Source organism: Danio rerio, chromosome 13 (genome assembly GCF_052040795.2).
Source record: "Danio rerio strain M-AB ecotype USA chromosome 13, GRCz13ab, whole genome shotgun sequence".
In the NCBI taxonomy this organism is placed as follows: domain Eukaryota; kingdom Metazoa; phylum Chordata; class Actinopteri; order Cypriniformes; family Danionidae; genus Danio; species Danio rerio.
The window spans coordinates 35445652-35473015 of record NC_141033.1 but is presented as its reverse complement, the minus strand read 5'-3'; the positions used below and the strand labels follow the sequence as shown (position 1 = coordinate 35473015).

General features: G+C 35.5%; 1 protein-coding gene across 9 annotated transcripts in view; it reads left to right on the top strand.

Moving 5' to 3' along the window:
- Window positions 1-27364, top strand: part of rock2a (rho-associated, coiled-coil containing protein kinase 2a) — an 84422-nt gene that overhangs the window by 43089 nt on the left and 13969 nt on the right. For 7 of the 9 annotated variants that reach the window (XM_087277501.1, XM_087277498.1, XM_087277500.1 and 4 more), the window contains exons 2-23: window positions 21-102; window positions 3542-3642; window positions 5569-5706; window positions 6953-7213; window positions 11743-11887; window positions 11978-12116; window positions 12209-12300; window positions 14282-14441; window positions 14574-14650; window positions 14909-15037; window positions 15116-15343; window positions 17956-18202; window positions 18286-18392; window positions 21534-21693; window positions 21936-22096; window positions 22539-22723; window positions 23192-23261; window positions 24028-24131; window positions 24505-24691; window positions 24771-24864; window positions 26271-26365; window positions 26460-26651. In XM_087277501.1, the coding sequence (XP_087133627.1) occupies window positions 14609-14650; window positions 14909-15037; window positions 15116-15343; window positions 17956-18202; window positions 18286-18392; window positions 21534-21693; window positions 21936-22096; window positions 22539-22723; window positions 23192-23261; window positions 24028-24131; window positions 24505-24691; window positions 24771-24864; window positions 26271-26365; window positions 26460-26651 (2001 nt within the window). In that variant the 5' untranslated portion in view covers window positions 21-102; window positions 3542-3642; window positions 5569-5706; ... (4 more) ...; window positions 14282-14441; window positions 14574-14608. Of the gene's footprint in view, window positions 1-20; window positions 103-3541; window positions 3643-5568; window positions 5707-6952; window positions 7214-11742; window positions 11888-11977; window positions 12117-12208; window positions 12301-14281; window positions 14442-14573; window positions 14651-14807; window positions 14820-14908; window positions 15038-15115; window positions 15344-17955; window positions 18203-18285; window positions 18393-21533; window positions 21694-21935; window positions 22097-22538; window positions 22724-23191; window positions 23262-24027; window positions 24132-24504; window positions 24692-24770; window positions 24865-26270; window positions 26366-26459; window positions 26652-27364 lie in introns of all 9 variants that reach the window. The other 2 variants (NM_174863.3, XM_087277502.1) reach the window with 1 other exon arrangement.

Below are 27364 nucleotides of genomic sequence, written 5' to 3'. Positions count from 1 at the left end.
GTTTTTCTTTTCTTTTTCAGGACTCCATGAATGCCCTGGTTTTAGATCTGGACTTTCCGGCCTTACGTAAAAATAAAAACATCGAGAATTTCTTGAACAGATGTGAGTATCTGCCTTTAAGGCTGCATTTACACTGCAGATCTTGGTGGTCATTTCTGATTTTGTGACTGTATTCGATTTTTTTGATGACCTGCTAACATCTTTTAAAGTAACTCTTATCCGATCGTCTGCATTTACACAGCACATGACACAGGCGCATTGACCTGAAAAAAAAAAAGAGCGGGCCCTGACTAACAGCTGATTAATAAAGAGTGCTCTTTTTTCTATTACTGTATGTCAGCTGTACTACTATAGTTTATGAAAGAAAGGTTCTCATTTGTCCATCTTCTTTTGGTATATAGGCTTTTGTAAACCTTTAGGCATTTTAATGTAATGTCCATGGTGTAATTTATGCACGTGATGTAGCTATGCACTAGTTTTTTTATTAGTTATATTGGCTACGTGGCGGACATTCTCTCTCTCGCTCTAGTTAACATGCTTAAATACCTGCACTATATGACAATATAAAAGCTGTTTAAGTCCTTGTGTATGAGATTTAAGGTTTGGGACTCTGCTGAAGTCTGTTTTGAAATGAGAGTGTCAGACTTGACGTCATTTGCTATGGTTTTTAATGACGCACGACTTGCATTGACAGGTGAAAATCCGATCTACTTGCTTACACTGCAGACACGAGAACACAAATCCGATTCATATCGGATAAATTTCCACAAAGGCCTGAATCTGATTTGAGTGAATCGGAATCCATTTGTGTTGTTCCTGCTTGCACGTACATGGGCCATATCTGATCTGTGCCACATGGGAAAAAAAAATTGGAATTGAGTCACTTGAACAGTGCAGTGTAAATGCGGACTAAGAGGCCACAGATTCTGTCTGATAGTTGTTCTGTGTTATTGTGTGGCTGAAGGAAATACTTAATGGTGGCATCATGATTTTACAATGAGGCCGCTTCCTGCTGCAACATCAACAACATTTATTTGAAATAAATTGTTTTGATTGGCTCTTCCTAATTTGAGCCCCTCATTTTACAACACTGAAGCTCATCACATAAATTAAGAGCTGTCAGCACGTATCATGAAAACTGTGCATGTTTGGTTTTGAAGAAATGGCTTGCAGGTTAAACTGCTGATTATGATGCAGTTTTAAAGCAGGAAGCTTGGATATTAAAAATATATTTCACCCAAACTTACAAATAGTTTTTATCTGCTCACTCTAGTGTTTATTTTTTTTTTAAATAATAATGGTTCTCTTTCTGTTGAGCATTAAAGATTTTTTTTATTTATCTGAAACTGTTGTCATCTGATCTAAAGCAAGTCAATGGTTATCTGCCATTTGAAAATCTAAAAACCTTAAGGGATACTTTACCCAAAAATGAACAATTTCTCACTATTTACCCACCCCCAAGTAGTTCCAACCCTTTCTTTATTCTGTTGAAAGCTTAAAACCTGTAACCAATGTTCTCCATAGTGGGAAAAAGTAATTCTATGCAATGGTTACCAACATTCTTCAAAGTATCTTCTTTTTTGTTCAACTGATGACAATAAAACTGTCAAACAGGTTTACAAGTAGTGAAGGAAGAGTGATTGTTACAAGACATTTTTGGGTGAAATATCTGTTTACCAGACAAAACAAACTTGACTACATGTGGGTTTTAGTGTTATACTGAGGTCTTTTGGAGGGAAACTATCAGTCTGTGCAAGAAAGTGAACTCTGAAGAAAGCCTCTTAAAACTTATTCTCACATACCTAAAGATCTTCTGTAATGTTCTATTGAAGACACAATCACTTGCATGTCAGATTGCCTGAGGGTGAATAAATAAACAACACATTTCCTTTTTTGGGTGTACTGTCTCTTTAAGCATCATTCAAGTTTGTTTGATACATGCATAAGCTATGATTCATTGATGGTGCTGAAATAATCGTACTTGAAGACAACTTTGGTAATTTCTGTGACAGCTGTGCACGTAATTTAGCATTCATTTTCTCTTCATGACTAATGTTTGATATTTGCTTCCATTCATTATCCTGCACCGTGCCTGTGTGAACACATCTGTGTCTGTGTGTTCTGTTCACGCACTATTAAACTTTTTGACGAGTTTTCACATTCTGTTCAGATTTGGTTTCTGATTCCCCCTGTTGTCATGGAGACCATATGGCCATATGGACATTATAATGTGTGGCTTAGAGGAGTGAGTGTGACTCAATAGTCCTCTCATCCAAACTCTCTGTGCTGGCCTTTGATAATTGTCGTTCATGATGGAGATGTTGCACTACACATGAATAATTATTAAACTCCAGCATTTATACTCAATATTTTTGAGTGCTTTTGTGAAGAAAACAACAGTGATTCATTGTTAAGGGCTGCACAATATTGGAAAAGTCTACCATTGCGATATTTATGTTTTTATTTTGTGATATATATATTGCAATATAAATACACCAGATGACTTAATATCTTTATTTGGAAAAAATAAGATGTTAGACACACTGATTCTCCATTGGAAGTGCATCTCCATAAAATCTAATAAACGATCTATAAATTTCTGTACTATTCACAGTGTATTTGCTGTATTTGCACATGTTGTGAGTATTTTCATGCATAACAATCTACAAATACAATCAAGAAAAAGATGCAACAAAAATAAAGTGTTTTATCATTTCCTGAGTCTAACAGTTTTTAAGTAATTAAATGATAAAAATACAAATAATTCAATAAAATAAAGCGTTGTTAAGGTTGCAATTGGTAAAATTTCTTATGCCTAAATGCTTTTAAAACCATTATACAGGCATCAAAAACGCATGCAAATGGTAAATTATAATACAAACTCAACATTGCATATATCCTGTGATGTGTCTGTTGTGAATAATCACATCACAATATCGATGCTGAATGATATTGTGCAGCCCTTGTTTAGTAGTACTCATCCAGTACTTTTTTTATTGTCAGTGGCTATATTTAAAAAAAAAAAAGAACATTACATCACAGCCTGATAATATAAATGTGTGTGTGTGTGATAAAAATGATAATATTTAGCACAATCAAAAGTTGGTAAGAATACGTACACAATTTGGTCAAAAAGTAACAAATGAAATAAAAAATATTGGACAATTAAAGGGATTTTTCAACCAAAACTGAAAATTTTTCTTTCATTTACTCTCCCCCAAACCTGTTTGACTTCCTTTCTTCTGTTGAACACAAATGATATTTTGAAGAAAGCTGATAATCATTGACTTCCATTGTATTTGTTTTTCCAACTATGGAAGTCAATGTTACATGTTTTTAGCTTTCTTTCAAAAGAAACTCAGAAATGTATGGAACCACTTGAGGGAGCGTAAATAGTCAGTGCATTTTCATTTTTGGGTGAACCATTACTAATGAATCATTTTTATTATTAACTGGTAGTTTCACCAGAAAAATAATACTATTTTGTCAGTTATGAATGATGTGACCCAGGTAATGTAGTTTTGCTGTGTTGTGTGTGCAGATGAGAAAGTCATGAACCATATAAGGGAGCTCCAGATGAGGCCAGAGGATTTTGACAGAGTGAAGGTGATTGGTAGAGGAGCATTCGGGGAAGTCCAGCTGGTGAGCAAACTCAATTTCACGATATTCGAATTTCTATTTGATAATGTAGTTCTTTCCATTGTGAAAGCTTTTAGTATTCAGTCTAGTGCCTTTTGTCTACTTCTTTTGCCTTTTAATATACTTCATTGCTTCAAATCAAAGTTTGTAATATTATGAATCCCCTTGTTTTTAACTGGTTGTTCAAATTTTTAATCTTAAAAGGTGAAAAATGTACTGGAAAAATGCCTATTTTCAATGAATTGGAAAAAAAAATACAGTTTTGTCTACTGGAAATAGAGATACTTTGAAAACCAGTCCACTGAATGCTCTGTTGTTTTATCTATCATTTCCTTGCTTTTATGTGCCAGATACAATATAAGACAGACTAGGTCATCAGTTAAATGTGATTTTTCAATCAAACACAAGAGAACCGTTTTTACCGGGTTTTTTTTTCAGTCAAATTAGCTGAAAGATGGAATAAAAAATCAGTGCATATTTAAGAGAGTACCACTTTTAATAATTTTAAAAACTGTTCTTGAAGTTTGGCTTTAAGAAAATCAAATATGTAAAATTAAACTAAAATTAAACAAAAAACTAATTTTTTATTTTTTTTATTTTTTATATTTAATTTTTTATATTTATTTTTTAAAAATATATTGTTTAATTTGGGTGATGCGGTGGCGCAGTAGGTAGTGCTGTCGCTTCACAGCTACAAGGTCATTGGTTCGAGCCTCAGCTTGGTCAGTTGGCATTTCTGTGTGGAGTTTGCATGTTCTCCCTGCACTCGCGTGGGTTTCCTCTGGGTGCTCCGGTTTCCCCCACAAATCCAAAGACATGTGGTACAGGTAAATTGGGTAAGCTAAAATTGTCTGTAGTGTATGTGTGTGAATCAGAGTGAATGAGTGTTTTCCTGTGGTAGATTGCAGCTGTTCACTGTGGCGACTCCAGAATAATAAAGGGACCAAGCCGAAAAGAAAATGAATGAATGAATGAATGAATGAATATTGTTAAATTTGTTACAGCTTGCCTGCCCAGGGGATTACACATGTAAATATTAGCTTTATAGCTAACTTTGGCGCAACATGTCATGTTGTACATTGTCCCTGTATAAATAAATGAAATAAGAATGAAATACAAATGCTTATTTCAACAAATTCCCATGAATATTTGTGGTTTTAAATTAACTTACAATTAGTCAATTAATCATCAACCATATCAATGCAAGATGCTCTGCAGTAATGCTACTTCTTCCCCAATCTGTTTAATCAAGCACAGTATTTTAGAGTTTTACTAAACTCAGATACGCTCTCTAAATTTTCTCCTCATATCTGCTGTGTCTTTTGTGCATAACCAATTGTGCATAATGATCAACAATTATCATCAATTCATAGTTTTTTCATCCCTTATGTCAAATAAAATGATACCCAGTCCTAATGAAGGTTTATAGATCCACTTTGGTGTAAATTATGTTCTCCTGTGTTCTATGCTATGTGTTAAATGTGTGCAGTTTTGCCACTGTTTTATTTAGTTCCTGTTGAATGGGACCCCTAGTTATTGTGTATGCCCATGTCAGATGTGTAAAAGCGATGAATCTGGCTGTGTGTTTGTGATAGTCAGGGGAGGATGCAGTGGGATGCGTCTGGACAAGCCTGCAGACACAAACAACATGATTACCCAGTATTCTCCTCTGTCAGTGGTGTGACGGGGCTGTGTGGGTGCGTTACGCCTAAAGCACAACAACAGAGAGCGTGCTTAAAAATGTGGCACGTCTGTGTCGAGGGCAGAACACAGCTTGTCTAATGGTTTTATTTTTATCATTTTGGGAGTGAGGCACAAGCACTGTCTGAAACCTAAAATGTGGTTTGTGAGTGTGTTGGTAATGAATTAGATCCCACAGGAGGTGTGTGTGATGTGGGTATGTTATGATGCGTGTGTGTGTCTGTGCAGGTTAGGCATAAGGCCTCTCAGAAAGTGTACGCCATGAAGGTGCTCAGCAAGTTCGAAATGATCAAACGCTCAGATTCTGCCTTCTTCTGGGAGGAACGGGACATCATGGCGTTTGCAGACAGCCCATGGGTCGTACAGGTAGGTTGTGCTGACTTTTTTTTACTAAAACTTGTGAATGAATGCTCTACTTATATGTGCAACAGTGTTTTTAACATTAAATATTAAATGAGTGTGCTATTTCCATATTTTGTGTTACATGACTACACAATATCTGCAATAGTCAACATTTGAAGAGGACTAAAAAAGTTTCTCAAAAATGTCCAAGACAAGAATGGGTGATGTTCAATAGTTTTTAGGACAATTTTGATAAAGGGTTTTGATCCACTTCAAAAATCCACTTGTTATCTTCTGTATGAATGCAATCATTTATATTTTTAATTAAAAAATAGTTTTATCCATCAAGGACCGATTAAATTACTCAAAAGTAACAATGAGTATGTTGAAATGGACACCAGTAATCAGATATTGATACAATTAAGACAATAATAAAATTAGGGGTACCATGTAAACAGCGATTTTTAAACGTGGTTTATGCTTATTTTAGTCACATTTTTAAAGTACAGTACAGATATGTAAACACCTTAATCAAACTATTACTGTTGTGTAGGATTTTTGCCACATTTTGCAACATGATAGTCTATACACACACAGCTGTTTGACACTATTCTCTGCACCTACTGAGTCAGTGAAAGACCACAGATACCTGCAGGGTTTTTTTTCCCCATGCGATGTCTAGTATCAAATTCCATTATAACAACACTCTTTCAGCAGTTTATACTTTTACACGGGGGCATGCATGAAATGTTCCTGAATGAAAGTGAATGTAGCAAATTGCAGTTAAAGTTGACAAATTAAAAATGAAATTACATGAAACTCCAGAGGAAATGTGGATGCATGCTTTGTGAGCCTTCCTGACTGAATGAATCAAATTCGCTGTTTTACACCAAGGCAACTCAGGGTGCTTAAAATAATTGGCATTGGGTGGGTTAAAAGCACCAAAACAAAGACAGTACCAGCATGTAACAGACATTTTCAAAGCAGAATAACTGACTTTAGCATAGTCAGTTTTTAGCATTTTCAGATAAACAAGTATGTTCACTTAGCATGTTTCATAAATATCTGCAAACATACTATGGTATTTTTATGCTTTAGAAGAGTCAAAAACTTACATACAGCACCTATAATGGGGCTATATTTATTGGTCTAGAATTATTATATCAGTATATCCCTATGCACACTCTGTCAGAATTTGAGGGTAATAAAAACAACTCCTAATATTTTCTCATTTTTTCCCCTCTTTTGTTTTTTCTTCTTTTTCCCTTAGCTGTGCTGTGCGTTCCAGGATGACCGCTCTCTCTACATGGTAATGGAGTACATGCCAGGTGGAGATCTAGTCAATCTCACCAGCACATATGATGTCCCAGAGAAGTGGGCAAAGTTTTACACAGCAGAGGTGGTGTTGGCTTTAGACGCTATTCACTCCATGGGCTTCATTCATCGAGACGTCAAACCAGACAACATGCTGCTGGACCGCTACGGACACCTCAAACTGGCAGACTTCGGGACCTGCATGAAAATGGATGGGGTGAGGGATCAACTGCTTTTTGCACAACCAAGGTTTCAGTAATTCTCAGGCTTGAGCTTTTTGAGTACAGGGATTTTTAGGTCACCCCTGAATGTAATTGCAAGTCAAATACCTTGAACGCATGCCAGTTCTTGTCCAGACTCATGAGAGCAAAGGAAAAAAATGTCAGCCTTCCTCTGATTTCTCTATGTGAGTGAGGAAGACCTCAGGTGGGTTCAGAGGTCAGAGGGTCAAACTGAGACTAAGAAGCGTTTGTGTTTTAAAAATCCTCAGCTCATGTTGACTGATGATTAAATGTGGCCAGATTTGACATTTGTTTTGGTTTTGTAGCTTGTTAGCATTGGTGGATGTGACCATAATGGTTCACCTAATGTGTTTGATGGGAATGATCTCACTCCCATGATGAATTGTGCTTTATTTGCAATAGTATAGGCCATTTATCAAGAATTAAAGCAGTAAATTCTCACTTTCTTTGGATTTACAGTATTAATTAATAGGTTTGCCATGATAGACGGTTTTGATGGTGATACCGGTTTTAAGACGCAACACCTGTGACATCACTTTTCCACCGTGACACCATCCCCAGATTTGTTTTTTTAAGTATTCGTTTTTTTTAATTAAATATTTATTTGAATTAAATGGGAAACATAATTCTAAACAATTTACTTAAGACAAGAGCATGCTCTATAATTATCATCTGAACATAGCTTCAATGCATATTTCATTTATCACATGAAGAGAACGAGAGGAGTCGAATTTACAAAAAGAGAATGGCGGACGATTGAGTGTCAAAACACAAAGCAAAATACTTTTCCTGACAAAGGTGGCAGGAGTTGGAGGAAACAACTAACTTATACACGCACTTTCAACACACATATACTTGATGTTCAACTATGGGTGGGTCGCGGGTAGATAAGATCAATAGCCATAAATACGCAACGCATACCCTAATATTAAAAATCACGCGACCATCATCTCACAATGTTTAATAACAAATATCTTTTTTTGTTATTAAAACAAGAGTGATTTAGCAATGCCGCGCCATTAATAAGTCAACTGCAGAGAAACAAAGCAACCATCGTGGCAACAGCCGTGAGCACTTTTTCCGAAGTTCAGGGGTCTGTTCTTCGTACCTCGCTTAAATGATCTAAGATTATTTGGCAGATCCTGGATCTTTTAATCTTGATAACTGATCTCTCGCTAATTTGGTTCTTCAAACAAGTTCGCGAATCAGATTAGAATGTCTGGATGAACTGATCTGAGATCGCTGCGTGTGTTGTGAAGGACAGATCTATCGATCCTCGAAATCATGATCAGCAATGCAATGATTGGCTGACGGCACAGCAGCGTAATGACATCATCTGATTAATATTCAATTATCCATGTGAGCAAAATTACATCAAATTAGCAGTAAACGGTTTGTTTAATATGACACGCAAGAACTTTCCACATTTGTTGTGAGCTGCAGGCTTTACACTTTCATTTGTCAAGACAAGAGTATTCATCATGCATTTCAATGCAAATCAATGTATTTAGTTCCACATTTAGAAAAGATTTTCTTTATAATAGTATCCGTTTTTTAATCGGTGTAAAGAATAACTGGTTGTTTACAAAAGCATTTTCATATTGGTAAAGGTGTCTGCAACTTTTGTGAAGCATCAAATCACTGGCATAACTATCAAAACATGTTTATGACTGCATAAATGTATTATTGCTTTAAAAAAAGTCACATATTGTGCATTTCTATTATACACAATTTGTACTAAAGCGATCTAAAAAGTTCATATCAATAAGTTTTCTCTTTGCACCACCAGATGGCAGTCTTTGTACTTTCATTTCGAGGGTGCAGATTGCATACGTTTTATTAATATGTATAACTTTATTTATTTTATTAATGACTTTAACTTTATATAAATACATAGTTTAAAAATATGTACCATTTTCCCAAGTGTATATAACTACTACTGTAAGAAAATATCAGAATTGGGAACATACTTTCTGTATTATCTTTGCTTGAACTGAGCCGATCTAATCCTGTTTATATGAATTGAACCTGCTCCCGATCAGGTTTGACCTAGCAGAACTGTTGCCATGACAACAACTCTCGGATCAGCTTTGAAGAACGAAACAATCCTGGATCATGTCAAATCGTCAATATCCAAATCCAGCTAACTGAGTAATCCACGTACGAAGAACGGACCCCTGCTGTTCTTTTTTGCACTTGATTATTATGCGTTTAATGTTAAAAAAATCAATAATGAATAGGCCGACAAGAGTGTAGGCTAACCTGTGTGTGCGCGCGTCTTTTATCACTGAGGACGCTCTCTTCAAAAACCGTAAGTTGCTTTGTCTGTCTGGCAATATTTCGGCTTTTAATAAATGAAAAGTTAATTTAGACACCAGTTTACAGCATCCACTTAGATGATGCAACGGCAGCTACAGGACACGGCGCCAGTGTACTTGCCACACACCAGCTATTGGTTGAGTGGACAGAACGTGATAGAACCAATTCAGTGGATGGGGATAATTGGGAGGCCATGATTGGTAAGGGTTGATTGAGGGAATTTGGCCAGGACACCGCGGTTACACCTCTATTCTATATGAGAAGTGACATGGGATTTTTAATGACCACATCTCATCAGAAAGACTGCAATCACTGACAGTATAGTGTCCCCTTCACTTTACCGGGGCATTATGACTCACACAGACCGCAGGTTGAGTGCCCCCTGCTGGCCTCATTATCACCACTTCCAACAGCAGCCTACTTTTCCCATGTGGTCTCCAATCCATGTACTGACCGGGCTCAGCCCTGCTTAGCTTCAGTGACTAACCGGTCTTGGGCTGCAGCGTGTTATGGCTGTGGCAATTGTATGGATTTGTTTTGATTGAAAGTCAGGGTTATTCCACCAAATTTTGATTTCCTTACTCTTTTGAACATTAATATTGTCTTGTCTAAATACATGTCTAAAACTTTTTAATATTAAATGCTCTAAATAACATTTTTTTAAATGTCGTCTGTAGTTGAGAGAATCAACCAAAAATACACAATTGTTTCCAACTGTTTCCATAGCATAAATAAAATGGAATTTCTGTAAAATCTGTATGATATAAATGAATGTATAGTTATTTTCTTATTATTTCTTTAATATGACTTTAGATTTTAGCCCTTTAACTGGGATATAGATTATCTTATAATGTTAATAGTCTGTTATTTATTTAAATATTTTTAAGTAATTTGTATGACTGTTAACTGAGAACCGCTCCCCTTACTTTCTAGTTGAGCCACTGTGCTTAACTACCACCATATCAAAGACATAAGTAGCATAATTGTCAAGAATATAATAAATAAACACTTGCAATGATTGTTTACATTTACGTGTTTTGAATGTTCAAATGAGCTATTCACTGAGCAGCAATCACCAGAGATGGTAATATGTGATAGTTTGTATGCTTAACTCAACTAGATAGTCCTAAAATAGACTGTTATGAAATGCTTCACGTTATGTAACAGATACCAGCACATGTAAATCATTACAGGAGCTTGCTCTTTTTTTTGCTCTACTTTTTACATATCTGGGGCATTTTTGTCAACTTTCATTGCTAGTTTTTCCACTCAAGTCCTAGTTAAATTCTGTCTGCCCTTGAGAGTCACAATCCAGCCACTGAAACGAGGCTGGACACACTACTTGTGATTTTATGCTGCTATCTAGAGTTAAGAAATAGAACTACACATTGATAAGATTTTGGTGCTGTATACAAATTGAATGCTACGTTTTTGAGGGTTAAAAATGGCTTGATTCTTTGCAGAAATAATAGATTGAAACGGCTGATGCCTTTGAATAACATAAATGTGAGTTTTAAGAAATTAAAGAAAAATTCATTCACCTTTGCATTTAAGCAAATGTAATATGACTAGTAATCTGGTTAGAGGAGTGTGATTTTGGAAAAAAAAAAAACTTGCAACATTAAACATCTTTATTCAACTCATAATATTACAACTAGTAGAAAACTTGTTTATAAAGTACACTCACTCAGGGAACTGTTCAGTAAAATTTTCCCTGAAAAGATTTTAGAATTTATCACAAAATTTTTTAATTGATCTATTTTTCTACCTTTTGTTGTGTGTTTATATTGCAATAAAGAACCAAATGAACCATTACTTTTATTCATTTAAACAAGTACTTTAAAAATCAGTTTGATTGAATGATTCATCAACACTCATTTGTTTCACTACTGAATAAAAATGCATTTGTTCTTTTACAAATGATCTATTGGTGAATTCATTAATTTGCTCAATGTTTGGAACATTAAAAATACAATACTGTGTGGTTGAAAAGACTGAAGCTGTTTTATAATTGTACATGACTGCTGCTATCTGATCTTTCAGATCTGTATCCTCTGCGGTGATGGTATTTGTCAAGAGTTTTAAGACCTGGCAGCTCTAGTACATTGTGTATATTACACTAGTATAGATAGACAGTAAAGCTCATGTTTTGACTTTTTTTTTTTTATTGGCTGATTGATTACAGACAGGGATGGTTCATTGTGACACCGCTGTAGGAACCCCAGACTACATTTCGCCGGAGGTTTTGAAGTCTCAGGGAGGAGACGGATACTATGGTCGCGAGTGTGACTGGTGGTCAGTGGGAGTGTTTATCTACGAGATGCTGGTTGGTGAGTGAAAAGTTTTGAATATGTTTGTGTGTATTACTGTTTTTCTACAGTATGCTGTGGTATTGACTTAAATAAGGTGAATGTTTGCAGGTGATACACCGTTCTACGCTGATTCTCTTGTGGGGACATACAGCAAGATTATGGACCATAAGAACTCTCTCAACTTCCCTGATGATGTTGAGATCTCTCAAGAAGGCAAAAACATTATCTGTGCCTTCCTTACTGACAGGTGAGACTTTGTGTGTACTATTTTCATAAGGATGATTAGCTGCCAGTGCTCATGTGTTTGCCGATGTGACTGCTGATTCCTGTGTTTGGTAGGGAGGTTCGCCTGGGTCGAAGTGGTGTAGAAGAAATTAAAAGACATCCTTTCTTTAGAAATGACCAGTGGACCTTCAGCACTATTAGAGAGAGTGAGTAAATCTCCTGATCCCTCCATCACTAAAGATGTTGAGAAAATAAAAAGAAAATAAGATTTGAATTCAATTAGGTTATATTACGTAACATAATTTACCACACTTGGGTACACAAGGCATAAAAAGGTGGAAAAATGTCTGATTTGAATGAGATTAGGACAATATTCTGATTGTCTACCATGTTAACAGCGATTTTTGATTAATTTAATCCGATTAAGGTCATAATCAAAATAACAGAAATTGGATTAAGACGTGGAGTATGCTGATTTTAGTCACATTATTGAAGTGCAGTACAGACATGTAAACACCTTATTCAAACTATTACCGTCGTGTAGGATTTTCACCCTATTTTGCAAAAGGGTATTCCATACACACACGGCTGTTTGACTCGGTTCTCTGCACCTACCGAGTCAAAGAAGGACCACAGACACGCACACAGTGTTGCAAACTTAGCAATTTAGTTACCAGATTTAGCAACTTTTCATATTACCCTAGCAACTTTTTTTTTCAAAAAGCACCTAGCAAAAAATTTTTAGCAATTTTTAACATTCATTTGGCTACTTTTACCAATTTCTAAAAAGTGACTCAAAAGAGCAGTGGCTGCAGGCTTCACTCAGTAGAGTAAATCGCTAGCTCAGATTGTTTTTCATAACTGTTAATTTACCGATATTTGTTACCATGTATAACTGTTAGTAATTTGGGTAGCAATAAATTCCAATAGTGCTATAATTGTTGTCAGTTGCACAAATGTGATTATTTCACAAGTTAAAATAAGTACACAAGCTTCGATTATTTTTAAAAGAATGTAACTGTTCGTTATCTGTGTTATATTTAAAAAAAAAAATTCTTATCAAAAAGTGTTACACATTTTTTACAAATAGTCAACTATATTATTCATACAAATCTTAATGGACATATTTCAAATAATGTTTTTACCGAGATGGCCAGTCAGTTTGAGAAAACATGAATTATTTTGTATACTACATAAACGTAGTTTACGCAAAGTAATATGTTAATAAGAATCTATTTATTGTGCATCTGGATGTATTGTTATAATATAATAAACGGCACCACAGACTGTGGAGACATGATTGGCTTACGCTTGTCAGATACTACTTGATGACTGATCACTGATATGCAAATTAGCGCAAGATGTCATCTGGCAACATTTAGCTACTTTTCGGGCAGGCATCAATTTCCATTAAGACAACACTCTTCCAGCAGTTCATATTCACATCTAATATCTTGTTTGTCATGGTAGACATGCATGAAATGTTACTGAATGAAATTGAAAATGCCAAACTGCAGTTAAAGTCGACAAATTAAAAATGAAACACTCGAAATAACATGAAACTTCGGAGGAAATGTGGATAGCGTAGTGATGCAATGACGTTAATCGAATTATGTGCTATAACATGCAAAACAGTGTCATGAAAGGAACATTGAAAAAGCAACTCATGTGAAGACCTTAAGCATATTATTGTCTTATTCAGATTAAGGCAAATAATTCACTTACTGATTACTACATGTAGACGTAGTCATTGTTAAGAATAAGATTTAACTTTAGAGTTACTTACATTTAAAGTTATAATATTTTAAAGGGATAGTTCACCCAAATATCATTCACCCTTTATTAATACGTTTTGATAAAATTCATTGAACAGCAAAACAGTTCTTTAAGTGATCCCTATATGAAACTGACATATGGCAAAATAAATACATATTTAAACTATTTCAGTTGTATTTCAATGTGTTAATCTATGAAAACAAACCTAACTTAACTGAAATTGGAAATAGAAAGCCAAATGAATAAGATTTTAAATTCATATAATATTTGTTAATTACACTTTTGTTCACTGAAAGTAAAGCAAGACTTTAACAGTCTGGTCAATGTTAGCTACATCTCTACCCTTTATCTCAGCACATATAAATGCGCAATTCAGTTAACTTTTAAGCTTTTCCCCTGTTCTGTCTTCAGCTGCAGCTCCTGTGGTTCCAGAGCTGAGCAGTGACATAGACACCAGTAATTTTGATGAAATTGAGGAGGATAAAGGAGAAGTGGAGACCTTTCCCACACCTAAAGCCTTTGTTGGGAATCAGCTGCCCTTTGTGGGATTCACCTACTTCAAAGAGAACCAGTAAGAGATGTCTTAACTTGCTTTTGTGCAGTAAACCATTTTTTTGGTACTATAATGACTCTGCATTTAATGAGCTGAAGCCAAACCAATTGGTATCTGCAATTACAGATTATCTGATATGTTTGTGTGCAGGTTGTTGAATGCTGTGAACAGTTCAGCAATGAAAAATGACCACCCAGTATCTAACAGAGAGGTACACTGAAACATCAGTTTCTTTTCATTTTTCATTTCCCCTGACCAAAGAAACCAGAACAACAGAACTACAAGTGTGAACACCCCCTAATTTAGTCTTTGGATTGACCTTATGCTGTAGAGACTTTGCTTGTAACTATTTTCTTTTTCTCTCTATTTTTTTTTAATCCACAGGACAATTTAGCCGTAAGTGTTCCCCCTCTCTCTGCCTAAAATTCAGCTTAAGTAATTTATGGTTTGCAAATTCAGTAAAGATTGCCTCATTTTTCACTCAGCTCCAGAAGAAGCTTCACTGTCTAGAAGAGCAGCTCAACAATGAAATGCAGGCCAAAGATGAGTTGGAGCAGAAATACAGAAGCAACAGTAACCGCCTGGAAAAGATCACCAAAGAGCTCGATGAAGAGGTGAGTGCGTGTTTCATCTCTGAGACCTCTGTGAAGTTGCATGTGGGAATACTTTAAGCTTGCTCTTGCGTGTTGTAGATGAATAGCAGGAAAGGTCTGGAGTCGACCCTGAGACAGCTGGAGAGAGAGAAGGCTCTGCTGCAGCACAAGAGTGTGGAGAGTCACCGCAGGGCCGAGAGCGAGGCCGACCGCAAACGCTGCCTGGAGAATGAAGTCAATAGTCTGAGGGATCAGCTGGATGAAATGAAGAAGAAGAACCAGAACTCGCACATCTCCAACGAGAAGAACATCCACCTGCAGAAACAGGTTTGTACGTCTTTTCAGCCCATGACCCACTAAAATGAAGCACACACACCAATAGGCCAATATAAACATGAGCATTTTGATAAGACAAAATTAAAAAGATCCAACTGTCTAGCAACTATGTAATTTAGTCATTTATTCATTTGTTTAATTTTAACATTAACCTCACCTTATTAGATTGCTGGGCACAATGTTTGGAGCACAATGAGTCCATTCTGGGTTTAAGATTCCTCCATGTTCAGTCATAACCGGCATTTATTTTTAATGTGAGTTCAGAAAAGGGTAAAGTTTAATATAATCTGGAGTGGGATGCATTAGAGAGTAATAAATTGTATGAAATACAACCTGAAATCTCAAACAGACTAGATTTGATCAAACGATTTTTAGCAGATGACGTATTGGACATACAAGAATAACTCATGGCTTTTTGCTGAAAGGGTCACGAAACACTAAAACACGTTTATTGAAATGTTGACAGTCATATGTGTCTCACATTGCTAAAAACATTATTAGGAAACATATATTCCACAAAAAGTGAAAATTGGTTGTTATTGCATTATTTTGAGCAAATTTGATCTTCCGATTTGAAGCTGGGCCATGAGATCCTTATATAAATTCCAGCATGTAGACTGGCTGTCTGTCTTTGAGTATTCAGCAATAATTCATGAGAAAGACTTGGTTCGAACCAATCGCTTCATTGTGAATGTGGTGCAACTTCATTAATATGCATGATATAGCTTCAAAGATTGTTTTTGCCTGTTATAATGTTCAGACAGCAGAGAGACGCCACGTTGAGTTGCCAGCCTTAATTATAAACAAGTGGAAGAAGAAGAATTGTTTGGAGACATGGGTCGTCAGTGTTGCCTTTATAAATGTGCCGTTTTGTTTCCATTTCACCCGCTATGAGATCGCAGCTGGACTCACGTGTGGATTACAGTGGTCAGCTAACATGCGACAAAAATATGTTTGTAAGGAACATTTTTTACCCAAGAGCTTTTCACATATGGAAATCCGGAATTGCCGCTCATCTCCTTTTAAAAAAAGACGCGGTTTCAGTTGGTGTTGGTGTTTCGTGGCCTTTTAAAGGTGAAGACGTCGCTCAACGTTTGTTCTGCACAACTTCATTTACAGTAAAGCACATTCTACTGGACTGTCTTGCTTTTAATAATTCCAGAAGAATTTTTTATGAAATCAACTCTCTTAAGGAAAGTGACAACAGGAACATTTTTTAGAAATTGTATCATGTATTAACGCTAAAAATCGTATTTAATTTATGTTTGAATTTGTTTGTTGTTTTTAATTGTATATTAATTATTCAAATGTTCTTGCCATGAAAATAGCCTTGGTTACTGACATGGCATTTTTGCAAGTGCATAAAATTGTTGTGTGCGATCAGTTTTTACTGCAAAATGTTCACCACATGCGCGGATTTGGGAGACATTCATGCAGAATGCATCTCTGCACTTGAAACGCGAAATGCAGCGCTCAGGAATGGTTTCAAACAGTTGTCATGTCAACTTGCTGCAGTAAAAAAAGCCAAGTCCGTAATGCTTGCCCCGCCTTCGCGCTCTTCTTATTGGCCCACTGCTCTAGCACTGAAATATCAGCTGTCAATCACTCAGTCAATGCCTTCAGGCTCGGTATGACAGGGAGAACTGTAAAGTGCTGAAGATGAGAATGAAGATAACACTGACATATTTTGTTTTAGAAACCATGGCATTTAAAGTTACAAATAATGACACATCTTAGTAGTGATCATGTGCTTTTAAAAAAGCACATGATCCATCTACACCATCTGATCCAAAAACCATCTACACTTTTAAAAAAGTTTTAAAAGACTTCGGTTGGCTTCAAGTCCGCTATGAAAAGTCTGTGGGATGGAATTTTTAGGTAACTGTTTGCCACATTTAGCACGAGAACTTCTGTTTAATCCTTCATATAATCGCTAGATGCTGTCTGCTGTGCAAGTGTCTGCTATATGTAAAATGGAACACCACGTACACCATCGCAAACAGGCTTGCGCCGAGAAAACTTATTGTTACTCATGAAGACCGGTATGGCTATTAACATGACGTATGCATATAATAAGGTACAGTATATGACAAAAACATCAGTGCAGTATCAGACAGCACCCGTGAGAACAGCACAGTTATACCGTTAACAGATTCATTCATGTCAAGCAGTGCGTGCAGGGCCGGTGAGCGCTCCAAATATTTTTTGCTCATTTAGTTATGTTATAGAAATGTATTTCCTTGTGATATCGGGATTTCGTTGAGACATATTTTCCTCACGCTTGCATGTATATTTTTTTGCTTATTAGTTTAATTACTGTAGATTTTAAATGCAATAAATCTGTTTGTATAAAACTTGTAGTAACGGTGCTTATAAGTGCGACTAAATATTGGCTGATGCGCCTACATTTTTAAAGTTAGGAGCACCGGTGCTACCGAGCAAAAAGCTTAATTTTGAGCCCTGTTAAGATATGGTAATTCTAATAGTTTGATAAACTTTATTTGATTTTTGGAAAGTGATATACTGGAAAGTGGAAAATTTATTTTTCTATAGTGATAAGTAGTAATTTCCCCTTGGCAAACAAGTGTGTCTCTCTTTGGCAGCTGGATGAGGCTAATGCTTTACTGCGGGCAGAATCTGAGGTGGCCACACGGATGCGTAAAACTCAGACGGAGAGCTCCAAACAGCTGCAGCAGCTGGAGGCGCATGTAAGAGAACTGCAGGACAAATGCTGCATGCTGGAGAACAGTAAGCTCACGCTGGAGAGGGAGAACATCAGCCTGCAGGCCGCACTGGACACAGAGAAACGAGAGCAGACACAGGGATCCGAGACCATCTCTGATCTACAGGGTGAGTGTGTCTGTCATGGTTTTCATGTGTTTTATTAATTCACATGCAACTGTGGTTACTAACTTTCTGCTTCTAATCCGTAGCACGAATCACTGGTATGGAGGATGAGGTGAGGCAAATGAGGCAGGCCCTATCTAAGGCTGAGACGGAAAAAAGGCAACTTCAGGAGAAGCTCACAGATATGGAGAAGGTAAATGCATGCAGACATTTTTTATTATAGGGAATTAGTTGCACTTGACTATAAAATTCCTTTCACAGACAGAGTTGAGCCCAGAAAACTACACTAAGCCAAAATTGGATTATTAAGAGAATAAAAACACAGATGTGTAGAGTTCACATTTTATAGCCCTATATAACACCAAACATTTATTGTATGGAATTTAAAGTATTTAATGTCATTATGTCATTTTCTGTATATGGTCAATTTATAAACACTGACAGTAATGGATCATTTATGAAACTTCTAAACATGTGTTCATGTTTGTCTCATTCCACAACAAAATACAGTATTCCGAACAGAAAAAAGGAATAAAGCACAACTCTATTTCATGTTCTTAATCTCTCCCTTGTAGGAATATGCAGTATACTGTAATTAAGTAGTTACATATCAAACTTTTTTTTTTTTCTTTAAGCTTTTGACAGCAAGTTCCCATCCCGCAAGTCTTTTGTTGAGTGACTGTCTTTGCGAATTTTATTGAATTACTGGCTCACTTCATTTAAAAATAATAAATTGAATCAGGAAAAAAACACTTCCCTGAAACAAAGATGATTTGCTTTGATGTTTTAATTGGCAAAACAGAAGAAAACAGCCAATAAGTGTAACTCACTCAATAATGCTAACTTTATTTTTTTTTAAACTGTAGTAGAAAATATATAGTACTAGTACTATACTAGTACTAGTATTAGTGCACATGTTCACATCCTAATTTTATCCACTTTTGTTCGTTTGAAATAGCTTTAATGCTTTTGCATTAAAGGTGTGTTTTTGCTTATTTTTATAAAGTGAATGAAATACAGTGCTCAGCATATATAAGTACACCCCCACAAATTTCTCAATATTTTCTATAAGATGCTTTACGAAATTATATTTGTGCATATACATTAGTTCAGTATGTACTGAAGCCAAATCTGGACCTTATCTAACAGAATAACTTACAATAATGTTATTATCTATATTCACTGAGAAATGGATCAAAATAATTTTCAAAATGGGGATGTACTTATCTATGCAGAGCACTGTGTAAATTAAAGGCACAATTATTACCCCTCCTGTGAATTTATATATTTCCCAAATCATGTTTAACAGAGCAAGGAATTTTTCACAGTATTTCCTATAATATTTGTTTCTTATTTGTGCTCTTTTTTGGGGGGTTTTCGGCTACAATAAAAGCATTTTTTTCTTTTTTAATCCATTTTTTAATCCAGTGATATTTTTAATCAATTTTTTTAAGCAATATTTGTTTTCAATTGTCTACAGAACAAACCACTGTTTTACAATGACTTGCTAATTATTTAGGAGGGCTAATAATTCTGACTTCAACTGTATATAGTGCAGAGCATAAATGAGTACACCCACTTAGTAAATGAATATTTTCATCCATTTCTCAGGGAATATAGCGATGAAGCTATATTATATATAATCCGGTATATCGAAAAATGGAAAAACAAAGCGGAACAAGACTAATGTTGCAGCTTTTCTGTTGTTAAAGAGACTGACCTGACATTTGCGCTTGTGGAGAGATATTAAATAAGTGTATTAGTAGATCAGGAGGTGTTTTTGTAGTGAAAGTAAACCTAGAGATGATTGAAATCAGTTTGTAGGTAGCAAACCTCTAATATTTTTGTTTGCTCAAAATAATAATAAATAGTGTCATTAAAATCATTTATTTCTGTATTTATCATTTATCAAAATGTAAATATAGTATATCAAAATCTTCATTTAATTTTCTTTCTAATTTCTAAACTTTAATTTAAACTATGATGTACAGCAATAAACTAATGGCATATTTTTGTCATGTTTAAGGCTATACAACTTTGACGCTCCTTTTTTCTGAAATATATTATGCAACTTTAGCCAGGCTTTCACATATCTGTCTGTCTGTCTGTTTGTCTGTCTGTCTGTCTATCTGAAGGGTTCACATGCAAAACCCTCCATCAGACCTCTTTTCTTGTTAACGAGCATTTTCTATCAGGCTCCTCTGATAAGATTCAGAAGTTTCATTTTTATATGTATTGATAAGGTTATTAGCAAGTAAATAAAACACCTTTTTTTTTCTTTTTCTTTTTAAACAAGGTTATTTTTTTATTTTTTTTATTTATTTATTTTTTGCAAAAACCTCTAAATCCACCTATTGGAACAAGACAATGTAATTAGCTGAAAAATCACTAAAGATGTAATTAGAAATTATTTTACCAAACATAAAACACATTACACAAACCACCGGAAATTTAAAATGTATAGATCTGTCAAGTAAGTGGCGGTTCATTCCACTGTGATAAACCAGTGACTAAGCAGAAGAAAAATGAATGAATGAAATCTGTCAAGTAAGTGCATTAATCAATAACATTAAAACTGACATCAATCTTAAATCTTTATCTTTTTAAAAATAGCTTAAACTCGCAAATAAAACACAAGATAGGCCTACTGGGCAAAAAGGGGATGTCTCTTAGATAATTTTAGAAGCTGTCAGTCATTCATTTGCAACGTACTTAAGGTTTTATTCTCTTGTTTATCCTCATAGCATCCACATGGGATAAAAGAACCACATCTTAACTTTGTCTTTCGTGAAACACAGTTGCCGTTTAATGTATATCAAATCGGACTCATTCAAAGTAGCTTCTCTGTGCAAAAAAACGTTATGAATGCATGTTACACCTTCGACTGCACATTGTGTTTTTTTTAATAATGCACAGTTTTGAAGTAAGGAAAACATATGATTCGATTCACGCCTTCTGAGGCTTTTGCTGTCAAAGGCAAGTGCCGTTTAGTGGCTTTTGCTACCAAACTGTTATATCTTAATGCGCTTAAACTGGGATTTGGTTGATTTGAAGCAAATCTATTTGTTGATCGTATACTACGTGCCTAAAGCATTCGCTCGGTTATCTCATTTTTGCGAATGCTTTAGGCGTTTAGCAGGTTTTGCATCTGATCTCTCTCTCTCTCTATCTGTCTTTCTGTCTCTCTGTCTGTCTGTCTGTCTGTCTGTCTATCTATCTGTCTAGATGGTATATATCAAATGGCTGTTAGAAAGCTACTGATTGACTTTACAGGTTGCATTTTTGTTCATCCTTTCTTCTAATGTCTTTCCTCCTCTGTGTATTTGGCCAATAGGAGAAGAGCAATAACCAAATTGACATGACCTATAAGCTGAAGATGTTGCAGCAGGGTTTGGAGCAGGAGGAGGCAGCACACAAGGCCACTAAAGCTCGACTCGCTGACAAAAACATGATCAGCGAGTCCATCGAAGGAGCCAAATCTGAAGCTGTAAAGGGTATGGGAGTTTGAGGTCAAAGATGTCTTGAAACATACATTTTAAATGCAGTGTTATCTATTAAAACAGCAGCTTCACCCTCATTGAAGTTAACAGAAGCTGCAGCGTTTTTAATTTTAAGAAGTGGGCATGACAGTGTAGTCAGCTTTGAATGCACTGGTGTATATCTTGATTTAGCATGAAAAAGAGAGTTTTCTAAATGAACAGGACTGTTTAACGTGTTTGTCTGTGTGTTCACTCAGAGCTGGAGCAAAAGCTGCAGGAGGAACGTTCCTCTAAACAGCGTGTGGAGAACAGGGTGTTAGAACTGGAGAAGAAGAACTCCATGCTCGACTGTGACTATAAACAATCGCTCCAAAAACTAGAGGAACTGCGGCGACACAAGGAGAGACTCACAGAAGAGGTGTGTGAGGGGTGGAAATGTGTTTTTGGCACTCCACTCCAGTGTGTTGATTGAGTTTTAAGTTGGCAAGATAACTCTTTCTGGCTTTTACATACAGTGTACACTTTTATTAGACCACCTGTCAGAAGAGAAAACACACATAGTTTAGAAATTTATCAATAAAATCATTTATTAAGCAAATAACAAGCTGGAACAACTAAATAATCACAATTAGTTGGTTTCAGTTGTATATTTCCAAAAAAAAACTAAGAATGCATTATGATTTGTTCATATTTTTTTTGTGTCCTCGTGAGAAATGTTTTACCATGTGATATTATATGGGAAAGAAATCGCTTTTTGCCCCATCACAATATCAGAAATCTTCAAACCACTACAGCTCTTTTTTTTGGTACGTAGTTTTTGTTTATAGACCTTCTCATGGTTCTTCTCCGTCTTTCTATAGGTGAAGAATCTGAACCTGAAGATTGAACAAGAGGTTCAGAAACGCACTTTGACTCAGAATGACCTGAAGGTTCAGAACCAGCAGCTCAGCACCCTGAGAACATCAGAGAAACAGCTCAAACAGGAGATCAACCACATTCTAGAAATTAAACGCAGCCTGGAAAAACAAAACATGGAACTGCGCAAGTATGCAGCAAGCTTTGATATCAGCTCATTTAGTATTTGTTACTCGCTTATATATGATTCTTAAAGGGATGGATCACACAAAAATGAAAGTTCTTTACTCGCTCTTCACTTGTTTTAAACCTTTATTCTTTTGAAAACTAAACAAGATATTTTGAAGAATGTTGAAAACTAGTAACCATTTATTTCCATATAAGGAAAAACAAATACTATGGAAATAAATGTTATTGGTTTTCAGCTTTCATCAAAATATCTTGTTTTGCGTTCAACAGAAAAAAAGAAACTCAAAGTTTTTAAACCACATGAGGGTGAGTAAATGGCGAGTTAAGTTTCACTTAGGAGGACAATTTCAACTTTTAAAATTTTTTTTTTTACTTTGAGTGAAATTTCCCTTTAATCAACCTGTGGTTCTGTTTATGCAAAAATAATTAATTATTCATACATAAACTAATTGTCAACGTGTCTTTCTAGGGAACGTCAGGATTCTGATGGGCAGATGAAGGAACTGCAGGATCAGTTGGAAGCAGAGCAGTATTTCTCTGTAAGAAGTGTGAATTCTTTCTCTTAGGGAAAATAAACAGATACTTCTTAAGAAGTCTTAAGGCCAAAATACAGTAAACCTCTATTTTTACTCATTCCCAAGGGTCTCTATACAGGTTATCTCATTTCACTAAGAATTTACACATGCACTTTGAATTTTTCAATTTATCCAAAAGATGTCAATGAGGAACCAGGCTCCTATTTCACAGAAAAAAATGTGTCCCACTTTATTAGAAGTGGCGTTAATTACTATGTACTTACATGAAAAAATAAGTGCAATGTGATCATTGTGTTAATATCATATTGCACAACACTTCTGGTGCTCTTGAAGTGTGATACATGTAAGGTTAGGGACAGGTCTCGCGGTATGGGTAGGTTTAAAATTCTGTTAAGGTAACGAATGGGTCAACCGTGTAATTCTGAATGTAATTAAATGATTTAATTAAAAATATTTTAGCAAGCATAGCATTTGGATGTAAACAATAATCTAGTTAAGATGAAAGAAACAGTAGATATCCACATTGATGAGCAATTGTGTAAAGGAGACAAATATATGTCTGCAACTCTCCTTTAAAAGCATTTTAAGAGAAAAAGCACACACTGGATGAGAATGAATCTGTCTAGTGCACAAGTATTGAGCGCTGCTGTTCATGCATGCTAGCAGATAATTGTAAAATGTTGTGTGCTGAGGTGTTTGTGTAACTAGTGCAAAAACAAATACCCTGTGTGTGTGGACTTTACAATTCTTTTTGTATGTATGTGTGTAGACGCTGTATAAGACACAAGTGCGAGAGCTGAAGGAGGAGTGTGAGGAGAAAAATAAACTTTATAAAGACGTGCAGCAGAATCTACAGGAGCTGCAGGAGGAAAGGTGAGATTTAATTCCAATAAAAATACTATGCAAATTGCAATTTTACTGGATTATTCAAACTTTTGTATCTAATTTGTTGAATTTGGATCAAAATTAAACCTTTAAATCGTTTTAATTTTTTATCTTAGGTTTTATTAATTGCTGTTTATGTCTTTTAATTGTTTTAGTTTTATTATAATATCAATAAAGTGATATTTATAAAATATTTGATCTGATTTGCCATGAAAAAGGCAAATAGGCTGACATGGCCATACATTTAAAAATCTATTGCATCTAATTTGCAGCTAAATTAATTTTAATTAATTTTTTTTTCTTTTTTAATTTAACAATGTTGGTTTAATACCTATGTGCCGTTTATGTCTCTGTTTCTCAGGGATTCACTTGCGGCCCAGTTGGAGATCACACTAACCAAAGCAGACTCTGAGCAGCTGGCACGCTCTATTGCGGAGGAGCAGTATTCAGACCTAGAGAAAGAGAAGATCATGAAGGAGCTGGAGATCAAGGAGATGATGGCCAGACACCGACAGGAGCTCGCTGAGAAAGACACCACCATCAGCTCCGTGAGTTTATTCGTGACTTTTGCTGCAGTCTTAAAGAACTTGAATGGCATTGCTGTTAACTGCATTGTCTATTTTACAGTTAGAGGAAGCCAATCGCACATTGACCAGTGATGTGGCAAACCTGGCCAATGAGAAGGAAGAATTCAACAACAAGCTGAAGGAGGCAGAGGACTGTGAGTTAGCATAGTCTTACCTCAATTTCCAATAAATATTTGTTCTTACTGAATAACTAAATAAAGAGTCTGCCTAATACAAAATAATAACTAGATATTATAGCAATGCATAGTCTATGAGTATTTTGTGTAAACCAGATACTGGGTTATTTAGGTTATCAAATGTAAAGGGTTATCATAATATAAGTATAAAGACAATTTTATGAATTGTTTCTGTTTTCAGAGTTATGTTCATTTACAGATTTATGTTCAGTTGGTTTTCTCACTTTTAGTTTTTGTCTTGTTTCCAGTCCAAATGTCAAAATATTCAGTATAGTTTCACTTTCAGAAATAATAAATCAAAATTAGGTTTGTTTCTCTATAAAACAAGATAAATAATCTGCCAATGGGGTAAGGAAAATAATCTTTATTTTCTTTAAAAATATTTTACTTACACCATTGGTTGATTATTTTTCTTTGTTTTAAGGAAAACTTTATTTGTGTGGAAAATGCTTATTGATTTAAGATTTCAAAATAAAACAAAACTTTAGGTCTTAAAGTCCTAAATTCACAGAAATATTGTTTTGTTTTAAATCATTTTGAACAGGTTTTAATAAAAAAGTATATACAACTAGAGCTTTCTTGTTTTGACACATTAAAATATCTGGTTTATAAAAAAAGACACTTTTTTATTTCAATTCCATTGGACCAACCAGGCCATTACAATAAATCCTTAGTATTTAGCCTTGTAGAAGTCTAAAATCTCATTCATAAAGGTCTTAAAAGGGTCTTAAAATGTCTTAAATTTGACTTGATGAAACCTGAAGAAACCCTGATAAAATGTGCTGCATTTTCTCACAACCAAACAAATGATGAAACCGCCTGCACTTTCTCCAACACTAGCAAATAGAATGGAATACAATGGAAATGTTTCAAGAGGAACCTAAAACGAGATGGACACTGCTGCAAAACTGTGCCGTGACTAGTGCTCAGTGTAGTTGTTGGTGATCCTTCCTGATTTGCTTGTCTTTTGCATTTTATTAGCCTAAATAACCATAACCTAAATAGCTGGGTCCATCACCTTTTAGGGTCTACTTGAAACATTTCCGTTGTGTTCCGTTCTATTTGCAAGTGTTGTGAGAAAATGCAGCACGTTTTCTTAATTTATTTGCATCGTGAGGATTTGCAACAAACCATTGAAGATTGTTTCTTAATTTGCTGGTGTTTTTTTTATAATTGCATGTGCTTTCTTAAACTGCAGCACGTTTAGCTCTCTCGGCCACCGTAGCATTAAACTATTTACAGCTTAAACACAATCAATGACCTGTCGATTTACCATCAGAAGAAAACTCTGGCAGGTTTTACAGTGGCTAAAGGTTTGTGTCTTTGTGAATACAGATCTCATTTTTACAATTTTTATTTTTCAGACCTGCAGAATCTGAAGAATGAAGAGCAATCCATCACTCAGGTCAAGCTAGCGCTGGAGAAACAACTGCAGTCAGAGAGAACCCTCAAAACACAGGTGAAAACCACAACAGTTTCTCTACAGCACATCTGACTCCAAACTGAGCTTGATTTATTTGCTCAGTCACGCATTTTCTTCCTCGTTTTGTCAGGCGGTGAACAAGCTGGCAGAGATCATGAACAGAAAGGAGGTCAGAGGTGGTGGCAGCCGCCGTGGAAATGATACAGACGTGAGGAGGAAGGAGAAAGAAAACAGGAAGCTGCAGCTGGAGCTTCGTTCAGAAAGAGAGAAGCTCAACAGCACAATCATCAAATACCAGAGAGAGATCAACGACATACAAGCGGTAGGAAAGCTAATCAGAGTCTGAATGACATTGAAGACTTGTTTCCCTGCTCAGATTGATCTCAAATGGCCAATAGTCTCTTGCAAATCAATTACAACCTTTCACATGGCAAGTTGTTATGCTGATGTCTTAAGCTTTTTGTGGTTGTTGTTGCTGCTGCTACTTGTGTGTTTGTTGAGCCTGGGAGAGAAATAATAACCACCTAAAACATAATATACAGTAGTCAACATTTGAAGTGGATCAACACCTTTCTTCAAAGTTGTCCTAAAACTAATGAATAATGCAGAATGAGATCATACTAACAAACAGTTAATATCTTAATAATAGCCAGGTAATAAGCCAGCAGTTAATAGTTATTAATAATGATTAATAATTAGTAAACCACTTGGTTAATGGGCATTTAAGCATTGTATGTTCTGTCTTCATAATTATTATGTACTTGTATGAGAAAATAAGTACAATGTGCTTCTTGTGTTCATATTATTTCTGGTGTTCACAACACTGCTTGTGCTCTTGAAATGGGATATGGGTAAGGTTAGGGACAGGTCTCAGGGTATGGGTTGGTATAAGATTCTGTTAAGGTAATGGATGGGTCAGCAGACCATTTTTGGTCATAATATAGGTATTATTTGTGTAAGCCCACGTATATATACACACACTAAAAAAAGATGCTTTCCTTTTTTTTTTTTATAAAGCTTATGTATTTTTACTAT